Here is a 26,343-nt window from a genome sequence, read left to right as displayed (position 1 = left end):
ATTGACCTGTAAAAAATAAAAATAAAAATTCCACGTTGACATTAGGGGGTATTATGTGTAAATCAGTGACAAAAAAACCAACAGTTTAATCCATTTTAAATTCAGACTAACAAAAAAAAATGTAAAAAAGACAAGGGGTGTGAATACTTTCTGAAGGCACTGTACACCAAACGACTGAACCTTGTGGAGCAGACCCTTGTGCCACACTTTATCAACTTGGCTTTTTTGACATATCCAAAGCAACTCATCAAGCTTGAGCTCCAATGTCCCGTTGACATGATCAATAATTATTGATATGAATGATAGCAGATCACCAGTAGAGCGAGAATAGCGAAAGCCACACTGGCAGTCAGTGAGAAGTTTATTGTCCTCCAGATGGCTGAGATGTTGTTCATTGATGAAGCATTCAAATACCTTGCTTATTACAGGAATCAGGCTGATTGGGCGATAGTTACTTGGTTCAGAATGCTCACCAGTACCTTTGAAAATAGGGACAACAGAAGCTACTTTCCAGGATGAAGGAAACACTGAAGCAGACAAGCACATGTTGAATAGCTTGGCAAGAATCGATTACAGTTCAGAACAATATATATTCAATACAATCACAGGGATTCCATCAGGACGAGTCACTTTTGAGGCATCTGGAGTACAAATAATTCTGGCAACCTTCTTAGGAGTAATAAATGGAACAGGAATATCAGAGTCTGTACAACATGGAAAATCAGGAAGAGGATGTCCCTGATCATTGAGGGTATAATTGGAAACAAAGTGATTTGAAGAGGTCAGCCTAATCCAGAGTTGAAGTAATAACCTCAGGACCTTATTTTAACGTATTACATTAGTTCTTTGTGTCCTTCAAGACAGCCTTAAAAACAGCAAATTTCCAGTTTGAAATGATTTTCAATTTTGTGTGACTGCTTGACATGCAGACAGAGTAAAAACATTATCTCCTGTCGGCGCATGCACGTTCAGGACAAATTCAAAGAAATACTGTTAAACAGCATGTTTGTTTTCCGATTCATGTTTCGATCCTTGTTCAAAATATAACATTTAATTTAAATAAGTTGTTCCTCGGTCATAAACTGACGTTTGCAAACAGACGTATGGACGGATGGACATGAAACAAATTGCTTAACCCCGCTTTTCACGCAGTGTGCACGGGGTAATGACAAGTAAATATGACCTACTTAAGATTGGCAAGATCACACAAGAGCTGTCATTTGCCACGTGTTAATAAAAGTTCAATCCGGCAAATGAATTTTGAATGCAAACTTGCCAAAAAGTTATAATTAGGAGCAAACCAATAAAATCTACATGCCAAAGTCAATCCATACCACAAAAGTACAAAAATTATGTTTTATACTGTTGCGTTTGTGGGGATAGGGGATGAAATACCATAGTTAGCCCAGCGGCTAAGTCGAAAAATATTTCACTTTGTGGAGAAATTATGAAACTTTGCAGACAGGTGGAGGACCCCAGTAGGAACATTTTTTGATTAGGACCCAACTCTGAAACGCCCCCTGGTGGCCGATAGAAATACGATTGCAGTGGCTAACCCCCCCCCCCCCCCTTAACCGCCCTCCACCCCCCCCCCATGACAATTTGGGTGAACAGGTGATCAGTTAGCACCCCATATGATTTTACTTAGCACCCCATATTATTTCAGTGCTGCCATCTGTTTGCATTAGTTTAGGTTAAGACAGAAGATTTCCTTTTTTATGCAATAAAGTTCTTTGCAGACATCAAAGTTCGTTATCATTATTGTATTAACGCATGTTTTCTTTTACAGGTGGAAAATCATAAACCATGTCCAGGTCATTCAAGATCGTTCCTTTTCAAGTCAATCGGATTAAAATTGAGGATTTTAGAAATTTGGCCTATGTTGACCTTTTGGCCAATGTTGACCTCAAAAATAATTGGTAGTTGTATTCAGTGACCTGATATGTAAATGCTCTTCAAATTTCAAGTCAATCAGATGAAAATTGAGGATTTTAGAAATTTGACAAAGTTGTTGACCTTTGGCCTATGTTGACCTTTTGGCCTATGTTGACCTCAAAAATAATTGGTGGTTGTATTCAGTGACCTGATATGTAAATGCTCTTCAAATTTCAAGTCAATCAGATGAAAATTGAGGATTTAAGAAATTTGACAAAGTTGTTGACCTTTGGCCTATGCTGAGTTGGGTACTAATCGAAAAATGTTCCTACTGGGGTCCCCAACCTGTGTGCAAAGTTTCATAATTTCTCCACAAAGTGAAATATACTGCCATATTTTTCGACTTAGCCACTGGGCTAAGTGGAGATAGGATTGTATAGATATAGCATGGACCGTGTACAAGTAGGAGACATCTCTATGTATTTAAATAAGGAAAATTGAGCTTAATATAGTTTACGTGTCCCCACATGGGGGGTGGTGTTGTGTTAACTATGTAGTGTCTAAGGCTAGTTTCTCCCAGTATGTGATTGCCCCCTGTGACCTTTTCCTACATTATTATTCACAACAACAAGGCTGGCCATAAACCTCCGTTTAAACAACCTCCCATTAACCAACAATAACCGACACCATGACAACAGAAGCCGAACATTCTCGATCGACAATTAAACCCCGCCCACCAACCGAGTAAGGAAAAAGGCCACTCCCCAAAGTTCATCATTGGTCGAGCCCGACCATGGGGCGATTCAGTGGAACTCTGCAATTGGTCGGGGTGACGTCACAGGGAAGGTTCAAAAAGGAGGAAGAAGACTCTCTCGGGGTCTTTGTTCAGGCGTGGTCATTTTTGTGCTGGCTCTTCTGGCTCGATGCGCTGGTGCTGAGAGAGAGGTGTGAACTTTTGCAACGTCGGAGGAAGAGGTGTCGGTGGCGGTTTGTGGGGCTCTTGGCACTTCAAACGGAGTGGGGACTGAAGAAGGACCGGCCACACGAATTACCTCACCTTCGTGGTGACGCAGAGAGGAACTTCACCCCATCTTGTGCGTTTCTCGTGTGAGCGGCTTCTGGCCGTCTTGTTCGGCCGACTTCATTCAACGATCTCGTTGAACCAGAGCTGAGTGCTGGCTGTTTAAAAAGGGAACATTTCTTAAATTTTATCTTTCCCCTTGTCTGTTTTCGTGTCTGAGTGGAGACGTCTAACCATAGGGAATTAGATTTACCTCACTGTTCATTTTTATTCGCTTTGCATGTATTTCCATTAAATTCTCATATTGCATTTTATTAATTGTGTCGTGTTTATTTGTTCTGTGGGTCCGAGAATAAACCTGTGTGGCTTCCGTCTGAGGTAAGCACTTTGTTCCTTCACCCGCGCGCGACGGACCAACCGCCAGGTTCGGCTACGCGCCTCAGAGTTAAAACAGTTACGGATATTCTTTCACCCAGCGGTGTTAATCGCAGGGCTGACAAGACAATACTTGTTTCCTTACCGCCCCCATTGAAATTATATTTAATAGGCTTTGCTGACGTTGGAGTTGAATTCTAAACTTGATACATGGTGAGAAATTGGGAGTTTGTCGAAGCATCAAGTCCAACCAAGAGAAGACTTAAACGGGAGAAGCGGAGAAAAAATAAAGAAGAGGAAGTGGAAACCAATGTACGAAGAGAAACAAAATGAAAGTATCAGCAGAGTAAAAAAATTTTTTTGTGTGCGTGTATAGTTTTCTGTATATTCACTGGTTGCCCACCTGCAAGCTAAGTATCAATTTAAATATGAAAGAAACACGTTTAAGTTGGGTCAGAATGTTATGTTGTTCTTTTGCCAAAATAAATTTGCCAAAACATCTTTACACCAAAGTCACCATACTCAACTCCTAACAGAATTATCAATCTAGCTTACACCCCAAGACAAATTCCTGTGCTGTACAGATCATTACATTGTTGATTGATCAAATGTTTCATTATCCTGTATAAGACCTGATCAATAGATGTAAATATGGCAAGACTGGCTTCAAAAGTGACAAACGTCTTGAGCAGCAAAATTAAAGTTCCTTTCCAATCCAATTATCTAACTCATTTGAATTTTTGTGCCACTTCTTGCAATTTTGGCAGATTACAAACATCTGTTTTGTTGGAATAAAAATACGGTAAGCATCTCAGGACCTATACTATCCTTTATCTATATCAATGATCACTTTGATTTTCTGGAAAACCAGGTTTACCATTCTACCAATGGTACCAACATGTACAGAACGATACATCACACTTGTGAAAGGATGGCTGCTCCTTCATGCCTTTTGACAGTCTTGGACAAAATAAACCACGAGTGACTGACTTGGAACATGATGGTGAACACTCCTAAGTCACACGCTCTCACACCATCTCGCCACAAGGATTGGCAATAAAACGATCCAATCCACTTCTCTGGACAGCCACTGGAAGAGGTGCAGTCCCTGGAACTCCATGGCCTTACTATCTGCCGTAATCTTTCATGAGGTGGCCATAACATCAATGAGTCACCATCTGGGTAATCTTCGAAGAGTTAAGGCATCCCTGAGCCACACCAAGTTAATCCCAATGTACAAGGCCTTCATATAGAGCTCCCTTCTCTGGGCTAGCATACCTCAATCAACATACTATTGATTTCATCCATTGTTGTACTTGTCCACTTGGAGACGGCGTGAAGCTGGAAGGTGTGAAAACATTTTGCTACCTCGGAGACATGCTGAATGGAGAAGGTGGATCGGACTCGGCAACGGTTGCTCGAGTGAGATGTGCATGGAAGAAGTTTCGGGAATTGAGTGGCGTGCTGATGATGAGGGGAGTGTCGTTGAAGCTGAAGGGAAAGGTGTATGCTGCATGTGTGAGAAGTGTTATGATTTATGGGAGCGAGACATGGGTAATGAACGTAGAGCAGCAACGAAGGTTGGAAAGGGTGGAAATGCGAATGGTTCGACGGATGTGCGGAGTATCGTTGAGAGAGAGGAAGACAAATGATGAATTGCGAAAGATGATGGGAATAGAGCCTGTGATTGATGCTGTGAAGAGGAACAGGTTGAGATGGTTTGGTCATGTGTTGAGGAAGGATGAAAGTGACTGGTTGAGAAGAGTGATGGAAATGAATGTAGAAGGAAGTAGAAGACGGGGAAGACCGAGAAAGACTTGGCTAAAGATGGTGGAAGAAGAAATGCGGGCAAGGGGGTTAACAAGGAGAGATGCAGAAAATAGGGCAAAATGGAGAAGATTGTCATGGGGACCGCAAGGCTAACCCCCGCTCTAGCAGGGAAAATGGCCTTTAAAATGCATGTTGTTTGTTGTTGTTGTACTTGTCCACCAATGCAGGGCGACACTAGCCTTAACCAGCAAGACAAGTAAATCCCCCAAAAGTCCAAACTGGTTGCCCACCTGCATTCATTCATCATTATATTTTTCCGATTGTGGAATGGTCTCCATGTATCCGTTGCATCGTCTTCCTCACTTCAGTCTTTCAAATGCACAACTCCATCACTACCTCAGCCACTTAATCAAGCACATCAACAATCTCTTCTACCCACACTGAGCCTTTCCCATTTTGTTCCTCTCTGGCCCAATGTTACATTTCTCCTTGTGTACGTCCACCCCCAATACTCTTTGGCAGTCGGTGAACCTGCTGTCCCATGCTATTCACCTCCTTTATAAACCAAGACTTGTACAAAAGAAAACCCAACTGGTCTCAAGAAAATCACCATGCCACAATAGGACTGTTGCTTTAAAAAACCCAACTTTGCTCACAAATGACCTTCAGCAAGGGGATAATCAGAATACCCCACCTGTTTCATAGATTGGGGTTGACTCAAAGTCCACAGGGCAACTTGCATTGAGCACTATCACCTTAAAAGGCAATGCTGCCCCATATACTCAAAACCAGACAAAAGTGGCAATGTTAATTTTCCAAATTGGTCTGAACATTACATCCTCTAATATACCTAGTATATTAACAAAGTCTGTGTGGCCACAGTACCAGCAGAAAAGAAAATACTAACTAGAGAAATATATAGTATTTATGGAAACTTTGACCCCAATGTCTGCAATGAGAACAGTTAACCAAGTATCACTTTAAAAGGCAGGCGGGGAAGCTCCACAACATTAGAATGGCAAAAGAGCAATTCCTTACTGCTGGGGATCAAACCCACAACCAAAGAGCTTGCATGTGAGTATGCCACCACCAAACTAGTCCCCCCACTCTCTCTACCATTCCTTTCCCCCCACTCTCCCCTTTTCCAGAAACAAGTGGCTCATTGTTTCATTCCTACAGGAGGCAAATAGGTTTCGCAGATTCTGAATAAGCATGTCTTACCTTTGCTCGGTATTGAAAAGAGCAAAGTTGTGCTTGCTTGACATGAAGCCCTTCTCAAGATCACGTATTTGCAAATTGTCTAGAGGAAGCATATACTTCTTCTCCTTCTCCTGCAAGGAACACAGTCACACAACAATGATGTCAAATCACCATCAGTGTTTGGTGGTATGAAGGGTTTGATAAGTCAACTGGAAATTGAGTGAGTCTTCATTTGTTAACCATTTGAGCTATTAATTATATTTCCATCGAATGCTAACCCAAAGTCAGTAACAGTTTCCACAAACACAAATAAATAATTAATATTTTTAAACCATAGTTTTTAACCACAACAAAGAGAGAAAAAAAAGTAGCTCAGAAAGGTACATAAACACCTCCTATTATATCGTCACAGGATGGCCTTGAGGTACACACACTCGCCTCAAGCCATCCAGCCAGGGTTTGAATACTGACCCAGCTATAAGCTATCATTCCGGTTAGTCCTGTACTTGGCCTGTGGACCCGTTTGCAAAATGGTGTCGGGGGGATTTTTCACTTCAACTTAGTCAATGGGTTCCTAGACATGAAAAATCACCGAGGTGCTTGTCCGCCCCGCCGCCACGAATGACGTGGCCAAGTCAAATATGGCTGCCGTCGGCCATGATAAAAATCTAAATATTTTGGTTTTTAGAGCGTATATACTTGTAATACCTCTAATTCGACTGATTTTGGTATATGGAATTCATTTCTGATATTGTTTTGACGATTTGGGGTCATCTTGACCTTGAAAGGTCATGGTCAAGGTCATTTTGTTACACCGACGACCTTGGCCGTAACCGTAACTCTGTCTAGCAAATTCTCACCACTAGAGGAACTTTCCACACTTGGGGGTAAATCTGGTTTTTTCTTGCAGCTCTTCACTGTGACCTGCAACTTTATTTCTGTAATGCCATATGTACCGTTGGGTATCGACACCAAATCAGCAATATATTGCCACAACCTACTGCACAATAACATAAACACTTAGTATGCTTTTGTTTTGTATTTTACAGGGATTCCCATAACGCTCCTGTGTCCAAGTCTTCATCCCACCATTGAGCATCACAGATATTGATCACGATGGAGTGTCCTGCAATACCTGGCCCCGCAAGCATGAATTTGGTTGCCTCATTGCCTCAATGGCTGAGGATGACGTGTTTAATCCAAGGGTATGCATTATCTGCCAAGAAGATAATAAATCGCCTGTAACTAGTGAATCGACAGGACGTGCGAGAATTAAACGAGCTGCTAAAGTCCGTAATGATGTTGTTACAGAGCGTATCAAAAGTGTAATGGGGGATGACGAGGAGGATAATGATAATGGCATGTTTCTTTATCATAATACCAACAAATGCTACAAATCTTACATACATTCTGGCAAACTGAAATCTATTGAAGAGAAAAGTGCAAGAGTGGAAGAACCTATGGTGTGTGAGACAGAAGATGAGGCTTCTCAAAATGTTGGATTGAGGAAAACCCTACGTAGAAGTGTTGTACCTTGTGCACCTCCACACTGTAACAAGAATCCCAGAACATTACCCTGTGTTATATGTGCAAACGTCGAACACAAGAAATGTCGTGACAAATTCAGAATCTGCGAGTACGATAGTGCTAGGAAATTCATTGACGCTGCTAAGCACAACCAAGATGTTGTTTTCACACGAATTGCAGATCGACTGATGGACGACGAAGGTGGCTCTGTTCAATCAGTCGTCTCCGCAGACTTATATTGCCACAACCTCTGTCGTCAGAATTATATGCGTAAATATGAACGTGACATTAAACCCGAAGCACTAGAAAAACCGGCCATCACCAACATCAAGCATGTGCTCTTCACTCGTGCTCTCCCATATATTGACAAACTTTTGGCGAAGGGAGAGTGTTGCACTATGAGTGATATTGTAGAGTTCGCATTGAGTCTGTTGGACGAAGGCGAGGTGCTTACAAGTACCTTCCAAAACCGTGATATGAAACAGCTGATCATCTCTCACTATGGAGAATCGGTCGCAATCTCTCCTAACAGTAGGTTGAATGAACCTGACATTCTCTTTTCATCTGACATCAACGCTGCTGACCTAGCCATGAAGCTGGAGAATCAGGACATGAGAGAGGCAGGCAACAAGTTGCAAGGCTGCTGGACTTTGTGTTAGAGCGGCAGAATCCATATTCGGTGACAGTCAATGCGCCCGTGCCACTGCACAACCTGCTCACAAAGCTGGCTCTTGACCGAGGTGGCTGCGCGCCTGCTCAAGTGTATCGAGAATGGTGAACGTGTCTACCGCACATACAGGCGGGAGAGGTTAGTCGAGAAGACCAAAAAAAAATCAGCACAACTATATCGAAGTGGAAGCTGCCCGGCTTCACCGATCAACCACTGAAGACACCATCAACCATTCTGAAGGAAAAGAAGGACCTCTCATCCAAGGATGTGGCAGAGGCACAGAGGAGCATGGACATTGCTAAGGAGCGGGGCATGGACCTCAGGCAGATACTTGCTCACAATGTGCTCTTAGTGTCTCCACTGTTCACCGGTGACCTTCCTGCTCAGGTCAACAAGTCAGTACTTGTTGGGGAGATTGAACCTGGACTGGACCTCACCCAATGGAGTCAGAAGTCTACTCTTGCCACTCATGTTGTGGTAGACTTCATGTCTAAGATGCGGCAGATGCCACTGGCACAATTCCCTAATCTGGGTGCTGTTATCGACGCCATTATCGCCTCAGCATCATGCATCTGCCAAGAGTCAGTGTTCATCCATCTCATACTTGACTCCTACATTGAGATGTCTCTAAAGGAAGGGGAGCGAATGCGGCATGCTGACTCTAGAACAGGCATCAACATTATTGGCATGAACAGAGACACACCCATCCCCCAGCAAATTGACAAGTTCTGGGCATCTCAGGAAAACAAGATGAATCTCCAACTGCTGGTTCGAGATATTGTGTGCAATCGAGCCTATGGCAACGCTACCGTCATCATCAGCTCTGTTGTCTCTGACGATGAGGTGCTACCAGCAAAAGCGGCTGGTGGTGGAGGTCCCTGACTTGTTGAACTGGATCGAGGAGGCAGATGCCAGGCTGGTGGTGCATGTGGAGTGGGCTGTTCGTGTGAAACAGTGCAAAAGAGTTGTCAGTCTCCAACGACACAGAAACCTTCGCATTACTGCTACACTACACCCAATACCTCCAAGCGCTCAGGTTGAAGGAGATGTGGCAGCAGTATGGCACTGGTGAAAAGCGGCGCATGCTTCCACTGCATCAAGCAGTTTCTCAACTTGGAGTACCACTGGCCAAGATAGTGATCAAGGCATATATATTGACAGGAGACGACTGCATGAGCAAGGTGGGGACCAAACACGCAGCTATGGCCTGTGACCCAGTACAGTATCTGACAAATTTTGGAGAGGCGGACACCTTGTCAGAGCAAGATGCAGCACTAGCAGAGAAGTTCTTGGTACGGGTCTGGGCAGGGGCCAGGTCAACTACAACTGCTGAGACGTTCGACCAACTGAGGGTAGAAAATTATACCAGTGCCAGTGCGGGAATTGATGCTCTGCACCCTACGAGTAGTGTGATCGGAGGCCACATCCCTCGAGGAGCCTTTCTGGTGCACAGGGCATGTCAATTGCTTGTGAAACCTGACGAACGCGAGGCAAGACTAGAACCAGTGGGACATGGATGGGAGGAGCACTTCGGTACACTTCTGCCATCAAAATGCCTGAAGCCCTTGCCACAAAGTCTGCTAACAATATGCAAATGTGCAGGCAAGTGCGACACTCGACGCTGTGGGTGCCGTTCTGCTGGAGTTCTGTGTGTCATATTCTGCCATGGAAAGACGGATAACTCTTCGTGTAAAAACCTGCAATTGAAAGACGAACTTGAATGCACACATGATATGGTGCACTTTGAGAGAATTTGTTATGGGATTTTGTGTTGTGCTTTTATTTGTGTCTCGCTTTATTCACACAGTCTGATTTGCTATTTTCAACTCCCAATAAAAATCTTAGACAACCTTAATGAGTTGTTCAAAAATTACATTGACCTTGATATTTCAAGGTCAAGATGACTTCCTATCCAGAATACAATATCAGAATTGAATTCTACGTGTCAGAATTAGATGAATTGGAGATATTACACCTGTTTCTATTGCTAGACAAAGCCAAGTTATGGCCAAGGTCGTCGGTGTAACAAAATGACCTTGACCATGACCTTTCAAGGTCAAGATGACCCCAAATCGTCAAAACAATATCAGAAATGAATTCGATATACCAAAATCAGTCGAATTAGAGGTATTACAAGTATATATACTCTAAAAACCAAAACATTTAGATTTTTATCATGGCCGACGGCAGCCATATTTGATTTGGCCACAGCGTCATTTGTGGTGGTGTGGCGGACAAGCACCTCGGTGATTTTTCATGTCTAGGAACCCATTGACTAAGTTGAAGTGAAAAATCCCCCCAACACCCTTTTGCAAACGGGTCCATAGGCAAAGTCCAATATTAGGTGGTTCACAGGCAGGGTAATTCATCAATGTGTATTCATCAAGGGCTAAATTCCCTCAGATGGACGTTAAACTGAGCGTCCTGTCTGCCGGCATTAGTTGGTTGACATTAAAGATTCCATGGTGTCCTTTGCAAAGAGTAGGTGAGCTCTGGCCAACATGAACAAATGCCAAATTCCTACCCCAACTTCTACGGGGAGAGGGATGGCTAACCACCCAGCATGACCCCAGGCCAAGAAGCTGTTTCGGCAGAGATAACACTATGTATAACAGAGCATGGTACATTGGATCCGACTATATTATCATATTTATCAGAAGTCATATTTGCACCCACGCTACGCTCCCCCTCCCCCCCTTAAAAAAGAAAAAAAAGAAAAATCTTGAAGAATAAAACAGCAATAAACAAATGATGGTGAACTTTTTCCTTGTTTTACGAAGTCATCAATATCGGATTTTTAACTCACAAACGGCCAGAGGATATAATATCCTTGACAAAACAAATCTGCCAGACAGGCAGCGGTCCAGAAGCGAGGTCCGGCTGGGTAGTTTGAATGTGATAAATGGAGGGGATAGAAGTCAAAGTGGTGGCGATGTTGCAGAGAAGGAGGTTAAAAGTGTTGTGTGTTGAGGAGACCAGATGGAAAGGGGACAGGGTGAGGAGGTTGGTAGGAAGGTACAAGCTGTTGCACATGGGAGAGGATGGAAGGAGTAATGATGTGGGAATAATAATATTGGAAGAAATCAGCAAGCAGGTGGTCAGAGAGTGGAAAGGTGGGAGGGATGGATAGTTGTGGCATGGTTGGTATAATACAGAGGCAAATTGTGTATGTTATGTTATGTGTTATATGGGCCACAAACAAAAACACTGAGGCAGAGAAGCAAGATTTCAGGGACGCACTAAAGAGGATGATGGGATTGGTTGAACTGGAGGGGATGCTGTGCAATGTGGGAGTCTTCAATGCATGTGTGAGAATAACAGAACTGGGTGAGGAGGATGTGTTGATAAATTAGGTTGGGGGATGAGGAATAGAATGGGTCGAGAGCTGATGGAGTTGGGGCAAGGATTGGGATGGCCTTAGCTGGTTCGTTATTTCAGAAGTGGGATGGTCACAAAATTACTTGTGGGCGTGGTCAGAATAGAACAGAACTGGATTTGCTGGTAGCGAGGAAGCAAGAGTTGTGGACGATCAAGGACTGTAAGGCTGTGGTAGAAGAGCATGTCACCACCCAGCAAAAAGCCTATGGTGTTTGTTAAACACATGAATAAAATGAGGGAAGTTAAGAGCAGGGGTCATAAGATGATAAGGTTAGGGAAGTGTAGGAACAATATCACCATAGAATACAAGGACAGGATGAGGGCTAAGTATGAGAAACTTAGTGAAGAAGTCAAAGGTTTAGAGGAGTGGAAGAAGCAGTGATGCATTTAGGGGATAGTCAGAAGTTGTGTGAAAGGACATCAGGAAAGGGTGCATCGTTGAGGAATATAAACCAGGTATGGTGGACGGAGGTATGGTAGTGAAGGTATTTGGTTAAAGGAAGGAGGTTTGGAAGAGGATAGAGAAGATCAAAGATGGTGGGGGACAACCGGATGCAGGGTTGCTGCACCTGTATAGGCAAAATAAGAAAGCACCAAGGAGAGTGGTGGATAAGGCGAGGAATTATATGGAAGAGAAGTGAGGACATGAAGCAAAAGGGAGGTGGATGGTGATTAAATATGGTGGTGGGAGGCTAGTGACAGAGAAAAGGGCATTATCGAAGGTATGGGAATGATATTTCAAGGAGCTGTTGAAACGTGGAGGACGCAACGAGCTGGAGCTTCCATGTTATGTAGAGGGGAAGTAGAATTAGTGGAGATGACAGTGGAGGTGTGGACAGCATTAAAAAGGATGAAGCAGGGAAGAGCACCAGGCATTGATGAGGTGCGTACAGATAGCTTAATGCTAATTTAAGTGGGAGAAGTCGGAGTCAGTTGGACGAAGAAAGTGTTGAATGATTGTATGAGAGGGTTCGATTCTAGAGGGATGGAGAAGAGGCATAATTGTGCTGATATGGAAGAGGAAGGGTGATGTTCAAGATCAAGTGAAGTACACAGGCATTATACCAAGTACAGATGTCATTGAGGTACTGGTGAGGATTCTGGATGGGATGATAAGGAAGAGTGTGGAGATGGAGATTGCCGAAGAGCAACAGGGGTTTAGAAAGAGTAGGAGGATGACGGATGGGATGTTTACCCTGAGACAGCTGGTGGAGAAGAGCTTGGAGATGCAGGGGGAAAAGGCATTGGGATATGTGGACCTGGAGGAGGCCAATGAACTGTCCTGAGATAGATCCTGATTGTGACACTGAGATGAATGTGAGTGCCAGAAGCAGAGGTTTAGATTGTTGCAAGGGTTGTGCATGGGATGTACAAGGGAATGCAGGGAAGAGTTTCGGTTGGTTCTTGGGTGTTGAATGAGTTCAGCGTGAACATTGGTTTGAGGGAAGGAAGCTCCCTCAGCCACTCATGTTTATCATGGCTTATTGCATCGATATTGGCTAACCCATACACGAACCATAAGGTAATTTCTCCCCCGACCCCTACAAACATAATATTATGGGGAGGATGTTGTATGCGGACAATCTGGCTGTTGTGGTGGAGAGTAAGTGGGAGATGCAGGAGGTACTGGGAGAGCAGAAGGAGGCACTCTGTGAGCATGGGCTGAAGAGGAGCATGGAAAAGACCGAGGCGAGTGATGTGGGCCGCAGAGCAGAGAAAATAAATGAATATTAGGTTAGAAAGGAAGGAGAACAGACAGGGAAATAGGTTTGATTATATGGAGGACGGGGATGGGCAGTGTCCGGGCATGGTATGTCAGTGCGAAGGATTTAGGTGGGTGCAAATGTGTGGAGGATGGCGGAGGATGGCGGAGGAATTGATGTCAGACAGAAAAATATTAAGGAAATTGAAAGGTAAAGATCTGTTGTCTTTTGTAACGCCAGCCTACCTTTACGATCTGCAGACAGTGACACGGACAGAGACAAGAGAGTCGGCAGGATTTCGAGAACTAGGTCAGGACGATTGTGCGAGAGAAGAGGGTGGATAAAAGGAGGATGGATGAACTAGAAGGAGATTGGTGTGCAAATAACCTTGACGGGGAGATTGGTAAGAAGCCATCTGAAGTGGGCTGGGCACGTGGTGCGGATGGGGGAATAGAGAATATGGTAAAGAGTGGATAGGTTGAAGGAGCAAGGGAAGAAGAAAAAAGGTTGACCAAGGTTGAGGTGGGAAGATTGTGTGAGGAAGGATATCAATAAGATGGAGGTGGTTGGAAAGTGGAGAGTTGGCCGAGAACAGCAGGAAGTGGATGAGTATTGTGGTGAAGGAAGGGCAGAAGATTGGTACCATTAGACCTCACCCATTATAAAGGGAAGCCGAGGAGATAAAATTGGAAGAAATTTTTTCCTACCGACATCATTTACTTATTTATTTAGAAGAAGAGGCTCATGGAAGAGTTTGATAACACAAACACAGCAATGGAGCAGAGGGTGTTTGCACACAGGAAAGTATGTAGACATTGGGCAGGAACGAATATAGGCAGCACAAGTAGGGACATACAATCCTGTAGACATTGGGACAGAAATGTAGACATTGGGCAGGAACGAATATATGCAGCACAAGTAGGGACATACAGATAGGAGATGGGAACCAGAAAAGCTGGGGAGACACGGAACAAGCAAGACAAAAAGGGAAAATGTTGAAATGTGTGGGTGAATCGGAAAGGAGGGTCAGTGGGAAAAGAGAAAATATGAGGAATAGCAATAGGAGATAACACGAGATGTTGAGAGCTTGGAATTTTAAAGAAATGAAGAGAATAAATAACCTGATTGGACAGACTTGGAGGCGCTTCCAGTTGAGAAAAGAAGGGGCACAGAACAGTGGAGGTGAACAGTTAGCCTGGAGAGGGAAAGAGTAACAAGATTTGGGTTGATATGTGAGGGAGTGGAAAGACAGCTGAGAGGCAGGTGGGGTGAGACTATAAATGAAACGATACAAAAATACTGGACCACTAACCCATCTCCAATGCAAGTGAGGCTTTGCATCTCACAATCAGCCTGATGTCGAGTGAGTAACTTTTTACTCTCAGGACCTTTGATTCCACCACTTCCTGAGGTGCAAGGTCATATCTGGTGGAACCAGGCCACAGACGTCCATACTCCATGACTGTCGATATAGGTTTTGTAGTGTTTGGAGCTGAGAGGGACATACGAATGACTTTGTTTGGTGGAGGATTCTTCCTGCCCTTGAGGTGGCAGCTTGAACAAGCGATGAGTCCAGGAAAAGCATGGCAGCTCATTAGTCAAAGGTGGTCGATCACAAAATTACAGTGGAAGGTTAGCTATATTGTCATGGTGGTGTAGAGCCAGTGACTATTTGTGAACTGGGAAACATTCAGTGATATTCCAGGTGATTGACGAGTTATTGCTTTTCTCAAAATCAGCTGACAATGATACGGCTGCAGCCTGTCTGTTATTGGTGTGAGAGACATGTCGACACAGAGTTGAGCCATCTACAAAAAAAAGAAGATATACAAGGTTTTCCAAAGAAGCTTGGAGATGACGAATGTAAACTAGGAACAGAATAGGTCTCAATATACTGCCTTGAGGGACACCAACCTTTAAGGAAAGGGCAGGAGATATAATGCCTTCAAGGGCTACACATTGATTGCAAGCATGAAGATAATCCACCAACCAATCGAGGTTAGGACTCTGAATGTCCCTGGCAGAAAGTGCAATGATCAGTGCTGGGTGCCAGATGGTGTTGAATGCACAGGATATGTCCAGTGAGATTACTCTGACCTTTTGCTCTGAGGTTCAGAATGTCCATCCATTGCTGAACTAGCAGAATGAGCATATCCATGCATGATGGAATAGCAAGGAGAAAATTTGGTGATCTTATATTAAAGAGTTGGAGAAAAGGTTGCCTTCAAGGTCTGGTGGAGTTTATTGCATTACCGTGTTGATTATGGGAAGACAGCTGACTGGTCTGTCATTCAGATGATGTCTTGGCACCCTTCCTTTGGCTAGGAATGATGTAAGCCATTTTCCATGACAAGGGGAAGTAACCCTTGAAGGATCTGCAGAAGAGATGATGTTGATCTAAAAGATTACAAAGAAATTATGTTGACCTGCAGAAGAAATCAATTGAATAATATAAACAATAGCTGGTGTACTTCTGACTGTACAGTTGTTGCATATTTTAGTTCAACGTCTTGAAAGAGCTTTGGATCGAAGCTTGAACATATAATACATGGTATAAGACCATGGTACAAGAAGGTTAAAGACCAAAGACTTTAAAAAAATTTTTTTTTACATAATTGCAAAGACATTTGTAGACAATGGACAAATCAGCACATTATATAGGATTTAAACCTGGGATCCCAGCATCATAATGCTTTGATGCAAGTTGCAAATATACAATCTTAAATGTTCAATATCTTCTATCCCAAGCAAGGATGCATGTTTCTTTTTAGGACAACTATTTTTGTCTGAAGTAAAAGACAAAGTTGGAAATGGTTCTTGAGACTTTCAACTATAATCTATCAATCTCAGCTTTGTGACTCGTATTGCAAAGTGCTATACCACCTTGGGAGCTTGAGTATCACAAGAGACGTGGGATAATGAGGTGGAGTTAAACGAGCAACGTGAAGTAATCAACCATGACCTTGATTAAGCGGGGTCTCAGAGGTGAGGATGAAATTGAGAAGCAGATAAAACGTGCATGGCTAGACCGTTGGGTAACGTAAGAGCTCAAATCCAGACATGTGCAAACTTTCCGTCGGTGCATTAGCCACCTGACTCGGTGCCCAGCAGCCGCAAGAGCCTGTCCACTCCATTCCACATTCATTTCCTGTCCAAATATCTTTAATTCTCTGTAAGAACCTCAGGTCATATTTTATCAGGTTAAAACCAACAGCAAGAAGATCAATGATATTTGATATTTAGTATGTCCACAACATAACGCTGTTCCATTCAACAGGGCTGTAATTGGGTCTTTATTTAAAATAAAATAAATTTTTTTTATTTATTCCCCCAGATTCGTTTAGAACAAAGCAAGTACAATCTCTTCGAATTTTTTTTCATATACCTCACTGGTCTACTTACTCAAGCAGAGCTATTTTTCCTTCCCCAAATGTATCCCCACACCTCCCCCAACCCCCCGTCTGCATTCCTACAGTCTGATCCAGCAGGAATCGTGGAACTCACGTGCCCCTGCCCTCCATAACTCTGAGATCCCCGCACCCCCAATCGTCTACTCATTTCCTGTTAGTTTCAAATGCTTTGTCTAATCTTTCATTGAAACTTTCGCTAATGCAGATGAAAAAGGAACAGGAAACACGAGCCTCATTCAAGGCACCATGAATCAGCAAAATGCAGGAAAATAGCCATAAAATTTCCCCAGTTGCATTCTCAGTATAGGTGTCCAGGCATAAAGCAGAAGGCATTATTGCAAATGATTATTTATTTTTAAAATATCCAGAGACTGCGAATGGTCACAAGGGTGAGCGTGTGAGAGGACTTGGACACTAATCATCTCAAGACATGTTTTGGAGCTGTGTAAACAAAGCTAGATGGAATGCCATCATAGTTGGGCTATTTTTTATGTGATAAAGGCAAGGCTGCCCTCAATTGTATACACAAAATACTTCTGCAAAAATGCTGCAAACAAAATGTAAAGGAAACAGAAGAAAAATACAACAATCTATAGTTTCTTTATGCCTTGCAACTCGAGGAAAATAGGGGGTTAGGTTTTCAGGACCGAGACTTGAACATCTGGAAGCCATTATTTGTGAACAGCCTGCCAAACACTAGGCTCACTTGGGCTGCCTCAAGATTGCTGCTTCTCCCCTTGAGGGGAGGTGGAGGAAAAAAATGGGGTGTGCAGGGGGTAGGGAGGGGTGGAGGTTTGAGACTGAAGGAAAAAAGGAGGGAGAGAATAAAAAAAGAAATTCTAAAGAGAGAGGAATGGAGAGAGGAGAGAAGAGGGAGGAAATGGCTTGGAACATGAAGTTTGTGATTGGCCACGCCAGCACTGACAAGCTTCCTCAAAGTCTTTTGCAGCACCAAGAGCCCCCACTCACTCAAACCAACTTTTTGTACACGAGACTACCAAACTTTCAGAAAATCTTATAGGATTTAACCCATTGTGTGCAGACCACAAAAAATATATATATTGCAACTCGGAACATTTTTCGTACTATTTGGAATAGTGCTCAAATTGTTGGTGGAATCAGACATATGTAGTGAGAAAAATAACACAAAGTTTAACAAAAGGCAATTTTTAAATTATGGCATTGAAAAATTAATGTACATAAAATAACATCTTAAAGAAATGTTTAACAAGAAGGAAAAGAATCAGCAGAACACAGTAAATGTCACATTTGGCAATGGCAACTTGGTGGACTAAGGGTTAACCCCAGCACATCAGGAGCCAATCAGCTCGGGTCTGCCACGTTGCCGAGCCTCCCATCTGTGGAGTCTACCGAGTGCGCTGGCCAAGCAAGACTTCGACGGGAGCATTGCGGAGGTGCACAGGCTACAGAGTGACGATGGGCCCTCCAGTTACAAGAAGTTTGTCAAGCTGGGTAAAAAAATCATCACTGCTGGGGGACGTTTTTCTCCCTTGCTTCTTCTACGGCGGCAGTCCTCATGCATCCATCAAGTGTGGCAGATGAAGAGGATGGCAGCAGAGCGACGCATAAAGTAAGGAGTAAATTTTGTGCCTCCTCGTCTGCCCAGTGTTCAGACTACCTGTTCAGGAGGTTGTTGTTGTACAGTAGTCTGCACATTGGTTAGACTGGGCATGGCTGAGCATCGCAGAATGAAAAGCTTCCAACTTTGACTCCCAAAAAAAAAACAAAAAAAAAAAAACGGTACCAGGGTCTCTTCTGTCGCTTCCTCCATTTCCCCCTTCCTCTCTTTCAGTTCCTCGAAACGGAACATATAAATAATAACTGTTAACTACAGAAGGAAATAAAAAGTAGAGTAAAATACCTGAAAAGTTACAATAAATCAAAAGAAATCTGAACTTTTATGCAGAATGCACTAGCTTTGATTGCATTTCCAAAGACTTCAGTAATTTGCTTATTACAACATGCTGGAATATATAATATATTGTGTGTGCACAATAAAAGTCTGGAATGAAACTTGCATAAAGCATCGTGTTTTTCTTTTGTTTTTCCTTTTATAAATGAAAATACGAAAGATATAAATGTTTGGACTTGAAATATCATACTAAGGGAATCAGTCCCCGTTTTAAGGTGTTATATTGTCTAATTGAACAGACACCATACAGTCACTTAAAGCTGTCATAAATTAGCCTCAGAACCTATTTGTTAGTCTATTAGTGACATGACCCTGCCACCTTGATTGGCATATGGATGCAACTAATTAGGACAGCGAGCACAAAAAAAATAATAAAAAAATAAAAAATAAAACTTGCATTATATCCAACCTAGTGTAAACACTTATTTATTTTTTATTAACAAAAGCAATGTGAAGTTGGCACAATCTAAACAAGTTCAACTGAACTCTGCACCTATGTACAAGTGTGAGCTTGATGAAATGCTTTGGATGTCAAGTGGATATTCAAAAAAAATTAAACAATAATAACAATATTATTTGTATTACTTTCGAAAAATGTCCCTACCAATAGCAAGTAAATAATCTCAGCAATTGCAAGCAATAACTATACCATGTTTTAAGGTACATAGATAATACTATCACCATCGTCATCGTGTGGTCATGGCCAAGACTTTCAAAACTCAGGGCAGTCCATAGATAATACTATAAACTTCTGCTACAAAATGCAATTTGGAAGAAATTACTTCAAAATGAATAAAAGGTAGTTCAAATGATATTTGTAAGTTTAAAAAAAATCAAACCTCACCCTTTCCAACTCCTTTTTCCCCCACCACCTCACTCCCCACCCACCCTGCCCCCCAACAAAAAAAATGGAAGGGAAGCCTTTTAATCACCCTTCAAACCACTCTTGTAGTCTGGTTTGGAATTGGGAGCTGAAGGCTTTTCAGTCTCCCCCTTCCTCTCTTTCTGAAGAAGACTGACTTTCATTTGAAGACTTTTCAGTCTTCAGCTCCCAAAGTGTGCTTACCACTGTCATTGGCCATTCATACTTTGGACTGTTAGAGCAGAAGTCTTAGGCTTTAAAGTTTCTCAGTGAGTTTATTATCAGCAATTCTGATGGCCAATGAGTAAAAGGTGCCCAGCAGTCCACCTTGAGCAGGCAACACAGATGAAAAATAAACTAACGACTCCCAGCAGGAACACAAGATTTTTTATGTTTGATTTCTCAAAGCCAAGCACTGAATATCCTACACCCAAGCCTTTGACAAAGAAAGGGCAGAATTTGTAATAAAAAATATATTCTTGGAAAATGTCAAGGAGCAAATGCAGAAAAACGTATTAGTGCATGCACTTGGACTCCCAGTCGAGCCCTGATCCCCAAACACAAGGGTAATGCACTCCGAGACAGGACCAAGTCGTCAACCGACTGCGCTGGAATGTTTCTCCCCTGGCAACTTTCATGGGGGGCAGAGAAACGAAGTGGACACATCTGGGAAGCATTTACATCACGACTGCCAGAGCCGTAGAGGCTTTGGGTAGGCCAGACTGACTTTAGAGGGTGGAGGTAAGGGGGATCGGTGGGAGGTGGGGTGGGTGTGGAGGGAGGGAGTGAACTAAGCCAACGTCATTGTCAATTACAGGGAAAAATGCATGATGGTTATACTACGTAATGCTAGTTATGGAAACCAAATCATTTTCTTTCTTAAAAATGAAATAAAAAGGCAAATAAATCCCAAATTAACTTTCAGGAGAAACAATGAAAACATGACAATCAAACTTATTTGAACATTGTCAGGTTTCAAATACCATTGCTTGTATTTACACCATTTAGTGACAAAAATGGGGAAAAATACAACTAGAATGAGTATTTTCATTAAAACAGACCAATAAAAATAAAATCCATGGGAAAAAAAGAGCAAGAAAAACCCAATTTTAAATATATATTTTAAGACAATAGTAATAACAAATAAATTAATACATAAAGAAAATATATATAAATCACTACTATTGGAAGTATTGACATGGGCATTGAGGAAGTTAGGAGTGGAGGAATGGTTGATCAGAGTAGTGATGGCAATGTAAAAAGAGCGCGCACAGCTGTAAGGAAGAAGGACGGGAACAGTGGTGAGTTTGAGGTGAAGGTGGAACTGCATCAGGGGTCGATACAAAGTCCACTACTATTTGTAGCTGTGATGGAGGTGCTGGCTCGGAACGTAAAGGAGGGTTTACCGTGGGAGTTGTTGTATGCAGATGATCTGGTGTTGATTGCAGAAAGTATGGATGGACTGAAGGAGAAGATGAACAAGTGGAAGGAATGTATGGAGACAAAAGGTCTGAAGGTGAATATCGGAAAAACGAAGGTGATGGCAAGTGGTAAAGCATGTGGTGAGGTGGAAAGAACTGGGAAGTGGCCGTGTGCTGTGTGCAGGAAGGGTGTCGGAGTGAACTCCATTCAATGTACAATGTGCGCTGAGTGGGGTCATCAAAAATGTAGTGGTTTGAGAGGGCCATTAACCAGTGTGGCAGCTACATTCAAGTGTAAGGTGTGCACAGAGGGAGCTGCAGATGGAGGAAATGTTGAGTTGGATCTTGGAGACGGCGTGAAGCTGGAAGGTGTAAAAACATTTTGTTACCGAGGAGACATGCTGAATGGAGAAGGTGGATCAGACTCGGCAACGGTTGCTCGAGTGAGATGTGCATGGAAGAAGTTTCGGGAACTGATTGGCATGCTGATGAGGAGGGGAGTGACCTTGAAGCTGAAGGGAAAGGTGTATTCTGCATGTGTGAGAAGTGTTATGATTTATGGGAGCGACACATGGGTAATGAATGTAGTGCAGCAACGAAGGCTGGAAAGGGTGGAAATGCGAATGGTTCGGTGGATGTGTGGAGTATCGCTGAGAGAGAGGAAGACAAATGATGAATTGTGAAAGATGATGGGAATAGAGCCTGTGATTGATGCTGTGAAGAGAAACAGTTTGAGATGGTTTGGTCATGTGTTGAGGAAGGATGAAAGTGACTGGTTGAGAAGAGTGATGGAAATGAATGTAGAAGGAAGTAGAGGATGGGGAAGACCGAGAAAGACTTGGCTTAAGGTGGTGGAAGAAGAAATGCGGGCAAGGGGGTTAACAAGGGGAGATGCAGAAAATAGGACAAAATGGAGAAGATTGTCATGGGGCCCGCAAGGCTAACCGCCGCTCTTGCAGGGAAAATGGCCTTAAAATGCATGTTGTTGTTGTTGTATATATACAACCAAAGGCATGTGGCAAAGGCAACCACATGTGGCAACCAAAGGCAAAGGAAAGAAAATATAAATAAAAACCAAAGGCATGTGTTTCTATGTTCGTATCAGAGTTGATAAAGAAGTAAGAATCTCTTTCCTCTCCTCCTCGCCTCTTTTCCTGTCCGTTCATTCCCCTGCTTGTTGTGTATACATGTGGATCCATTGCCCCACTGTCAGTACGTCTTATTATCTTCCGTCACCCCCATCTTCCGCTCGCCGAGATATTGTGCAAAATAAAACAAAAAAAAGAGTCGAGGCTACAAAACAAAAGGTTCGTACATTTAATACTTTTGAGTTCACATTGCAGTCTCATGAGATTATGGAAGTCGACAGCAAAGACAAAAAAAACATACAAGCACATTAGACAAAGCGGGACAGAAAGCAGGACTTAGGAATAATTACCTGTATCCTTTACCCAATTTATCAAACACATTGACGTAAATCACCGATTTGGCAAAGCCTCCATATAATTATCAATGACCTTTTTTTCCTCACTAAAACTCAGAGCCCTCATGGACAGATACAGATACAAACTAATTACAAAAGAAAAGGAATATAAACTTGGTGTTCTTTAAAGGTTCACTACAGTGGAGAGTTAGAAATGCAATTTTCAGCTGCGACAAAGACCATTCTTGAGACAGCGTCATTGCTCAGCTGCCAAATCAAACCAAAGCTCAGCAAACCAGATGGTTTGCTTTCCTTCTTGCACAACAATTTCCTGTCGACCCACCCATGCTCCCCAACTCCCCTCCCCTCAAATCCACTTCCCGGCCTCCCTTTTCCCTCCCAACCCCATATACTCAACTTCCTCACAAGATTCCATCACATTTATGATACAAAGATAGTATCAAAACAGATTACATGTGTGTGTGTGTATATATGTATGTATATATGTATGTATATGTATATATGTGTGTATATATATATATATATATATATATATATATATATATATATATATATATATATATATATATATATATATATATTGTTGCGGATATGAGGACTGTATTTTTTTTTTATTGTGTGTTTTATTATTATTATTATTGTTTATTCTGCGTCTCCTGCCTCCGGAGTTGTGTAAAGATAGAAAGGGCGTCTCGGTAATTAGTCCATAAAGCATCCACGTCAGCCAACCATAGAATACCCCTGTTCGATAGCTTATATCTTATTATGTGTCTTAGAGTAAGGCCTTGTCTTCCATTAGAATAATACTCCATTGTACCAAGTGAAATAAGAATAGGTCCCCTTTCATTTCGTTTCGATGGCCAACTGCATTTTGGGCGGTTTTCTCTTCAACCGCCATTGACCACGAGGCAGGGTCGGAGAAGAAAGGCGTGTCTCCACCCCGTCATAGAGGGGAGGAGTGAGCCAGCCCCACTCGACCAACCATGAGCCAGGGGTTTGGCTAGAGAGGGCGGAGGAAGAGCGATCGGGGAGGTTCGCAAAGGTTGAGGGGCGGGGCCTATATAACCCACGGCAGGGCGTTCCCCGAGAGAGATGAGCTTTTACAGAGAAAGGAGAGGAGTCCAAGGGAGGAGACAAGCAGATGCGCTTTGAGTTGAGACAAGGAGGGAGGAAAAAGAGCCGGGTCGTCAGAGCAAGAGCGCGTAGAGAGGAGAGAACCCGTCATGCCAGACCCCCCCCCCCCCCCCCCCACCAGCGCGTCGGCTCCACCAAGCAGCTCCGACCCGTGATCCCGCGCACACGACAGGCCCGGTGGCATCAGCGGCCGTCGAGGTCCAGCCCGACGTCCCGTGCGGGATCAAGCTCCAGCCAGCTCCGTGCCGTCCTCCCCCTCCAGCCACACACCTCTTTCCAGCAATCCACTCTGCAATTCCCCGCGTGAGTCAGTGTCTTTGTTTGTTCTGTCCTGGGTAGTAACTAAGTCTGTATAAGCTAATAATTTTCACTGTGTCACCTGCGTCTCATGTCCCTGTAAATAAACGTGACTGCTCCTTTTTGCTTGTCAGGGAAGCACTGTTCGGTCGCGGAGCCTCCGCTCGGCAAATATAACATCTTTAACCGCGTCCGTAACAATATGTATGTATGTATATGTCCGTATAAATTCCACTCCTGACACCAATTGTTACGGAATCCAACGTCGGCCTTCCCCACTTACCAAGGGGGGATTAATCCCCTCGCTTATGACTGACCGACGTGGTCCCGGGGGTATGACGCCACGCCCGGTCGGCGCTGGGTAGGGTAGTAGGCCCATACGTCCTATGACCTAATTACCAGCGCTTCCCGGCACGCGAGGAAATACTCCCCCGCTCACGGCCGCAGTGTAATGGATTGGATGTTTGCGCCGAGCGAAGCGAACTGCGGCGTGAGCCATTTACCAAGACTAGACCTGATTCTTTACGTTGGCCAAATCGTGCCACAGGTCGTCAATGGGGAAAAGACAAAGACGACGGATGTGAAGAAGAAGAAGACAAAGGCAAAAGGTTGGGAATACGAATACTATTTATTACTACTATTTACACAATTAAAGAAACCAAGGAAGAAGGAAGGATAATAAAATAAAAGACAGAAAGAAGCAAGGAGACAGTGCAACGCTAGCTTACCTATGGCAGTCTTACTTATACCCAGGGACAAGACACACAAAGACAGACTACGAGCACACTTACACGGGGGATGATGACAGGAATGGCAGGTGGATGGCTGGAGGGAGAGGAAGGCACGGAGCTGGCTGGAGCTTGATCCCACACGGGACGTCAGGCTGGACCTCGACGGCCACCGATGCCACCGATCCTGGTTCCCGCGGGGTAACGGGTCAGAGCTGCCTGGTGGAGCCAATGCTACCTGGTGGAGCCAAAGCTGCTGGTGGGGGGTCTGGCGTGATGGGTTCTCTCTCTCTGGCTCGCAACTCGCAGGACTCTCTCACTCTCTTGGCTCTCTCCCTCTCTTGAACTCGCTTTCTGGACTCCTCCCTCTTGAACTTAATGGTTCGCTGTCTCTTCGCCGTATATCTCCCGTCTCTCTCACAAAGGCTTCCGCGCGCGCTTATATCTCGCCTCGGGCGATCAAGCCGCCGGCCTCCAGGACACGCCCATCGGTGAGGTCGCCTCGGCCCTGATTGGTCATGAGGGCTCGCCGATCCCGCCCTTAGAGGAGGCGATGGCAAGGCCACGCCTTGTTCCCGGCACTGGGCCGACTCCTCCCACCTTCGGCTCCGAGATGACCTCGTGGCTAATGGAGTTTGGGGTGAAAACAACCACAACCCCACAGCAGCGGCAGAATGCCGCAAACCGCCCAGTGCAGTTGGCAATTGACGAAAGGGGGGATGTGCAGGGAATCTACTCTATTTGAATTCGGTGCAATGGAGTGTTAAATTAATGGAAGACAAGGCCTTAACCTACATAGAATAAGGAGATAACTGTATAGAAGGATATATTATTGGCTACGTGTGGTATATGAAATAACTACGGGAACGACCTTTTGACCTTTATACACAACAACTGGAGGAAGGAGGGTGATACTTTACAACAACAATAAAAAACACAATTCTCATATCCACAACAATATATATATATATATATATATATATATATATATATATATATATATATATCTATAATTCCAGTAATCTCTGTACGTCTGTACGTTTGTACGTTTGTTTGTTTGTCTGTGACCGCTGTTTCTCGACAACTACCGGTCCGATATACTTGAAACTTGCCAGGTATATTGCTGGGGACCCGAGGATGTGCCTTTTCAAGGTTTCATATTAATCGGACAATTACTTACCGAGCTATGTCCAAAAAACGATTCAACCAATCAGAGAGCAGCGAACGATCGCGTGTGCCGAACGTGGAGGACACACTCTGCCTCGGATGGCACATTTGAGAGCGTATTCATTTATTTCACGTTTGCAAACTATGTTGGCGTTAAACTATGTTTTAAAACTAATAAAACCGAATTTGCGATTCATTCGCTTTCCTGCGCGTTTGTGCACGCGATGGCGATTTCTTTACCAAACTCCGGAAGCCGTTCGCTTTGGACCAAACCATTGCATGTAAATAGAGGGGGGGGATATAATTTTACGGAAGCCGTTCGCTTTGGACCAAACCATTTCATGTAAATAGAGGGGGGGGATATAATTTTAGATATAGATATAGTACGGGCAATGCCCTAGTATATATATATATATATGTGTGTGTAT

General features: G+C 43.5%; 1 protein-coding gene across 9 annotated transcripts in view; it reads right to left on the bottom strand.

Annotated features, from left to right (window-relative positions):
- The window catches only part of LOC137432678 (dynamin-1), a 240,133-nt gene that overhangs the window by 49,309 nt on the left and 164,481 nt on the right, over positions 1-26,343 (bottom strand). For all 9 annotated transcript variants that reach the window (XM_068124772.2, XM_068124769.2, XM_068124771.2 and 6 more), the window contains exon 15: positions 6,263-6,372. In XM_068124772.2, coding sequence (XP_067980873.2) covers positions 6,263-6,372 — 110 coding nt within the window. The remainder of the gene's footprint in view (positions 1-6,262; positions 6,373-26,343) is intronic.

This window comes from Myxine glutinosa, chromosome 8 (assembly GCF_964187855.1).
Source record: "Myxine glutinosa chromosome 8, kmMyxGlut1.1, whole genome shotgun sequence".
NCBI classification, from domain to species: Eukaryota; Metazoa; Chordata; class Myxini; order Myxiniformes; family Myxinidae; genus Myxine; species Myxine glutinosa.
The sequence above is the reverse complement of the archived record's forward strand: the minus strand, read 5'-3'. Positions and strand labels throughout refer to the sequence as shown.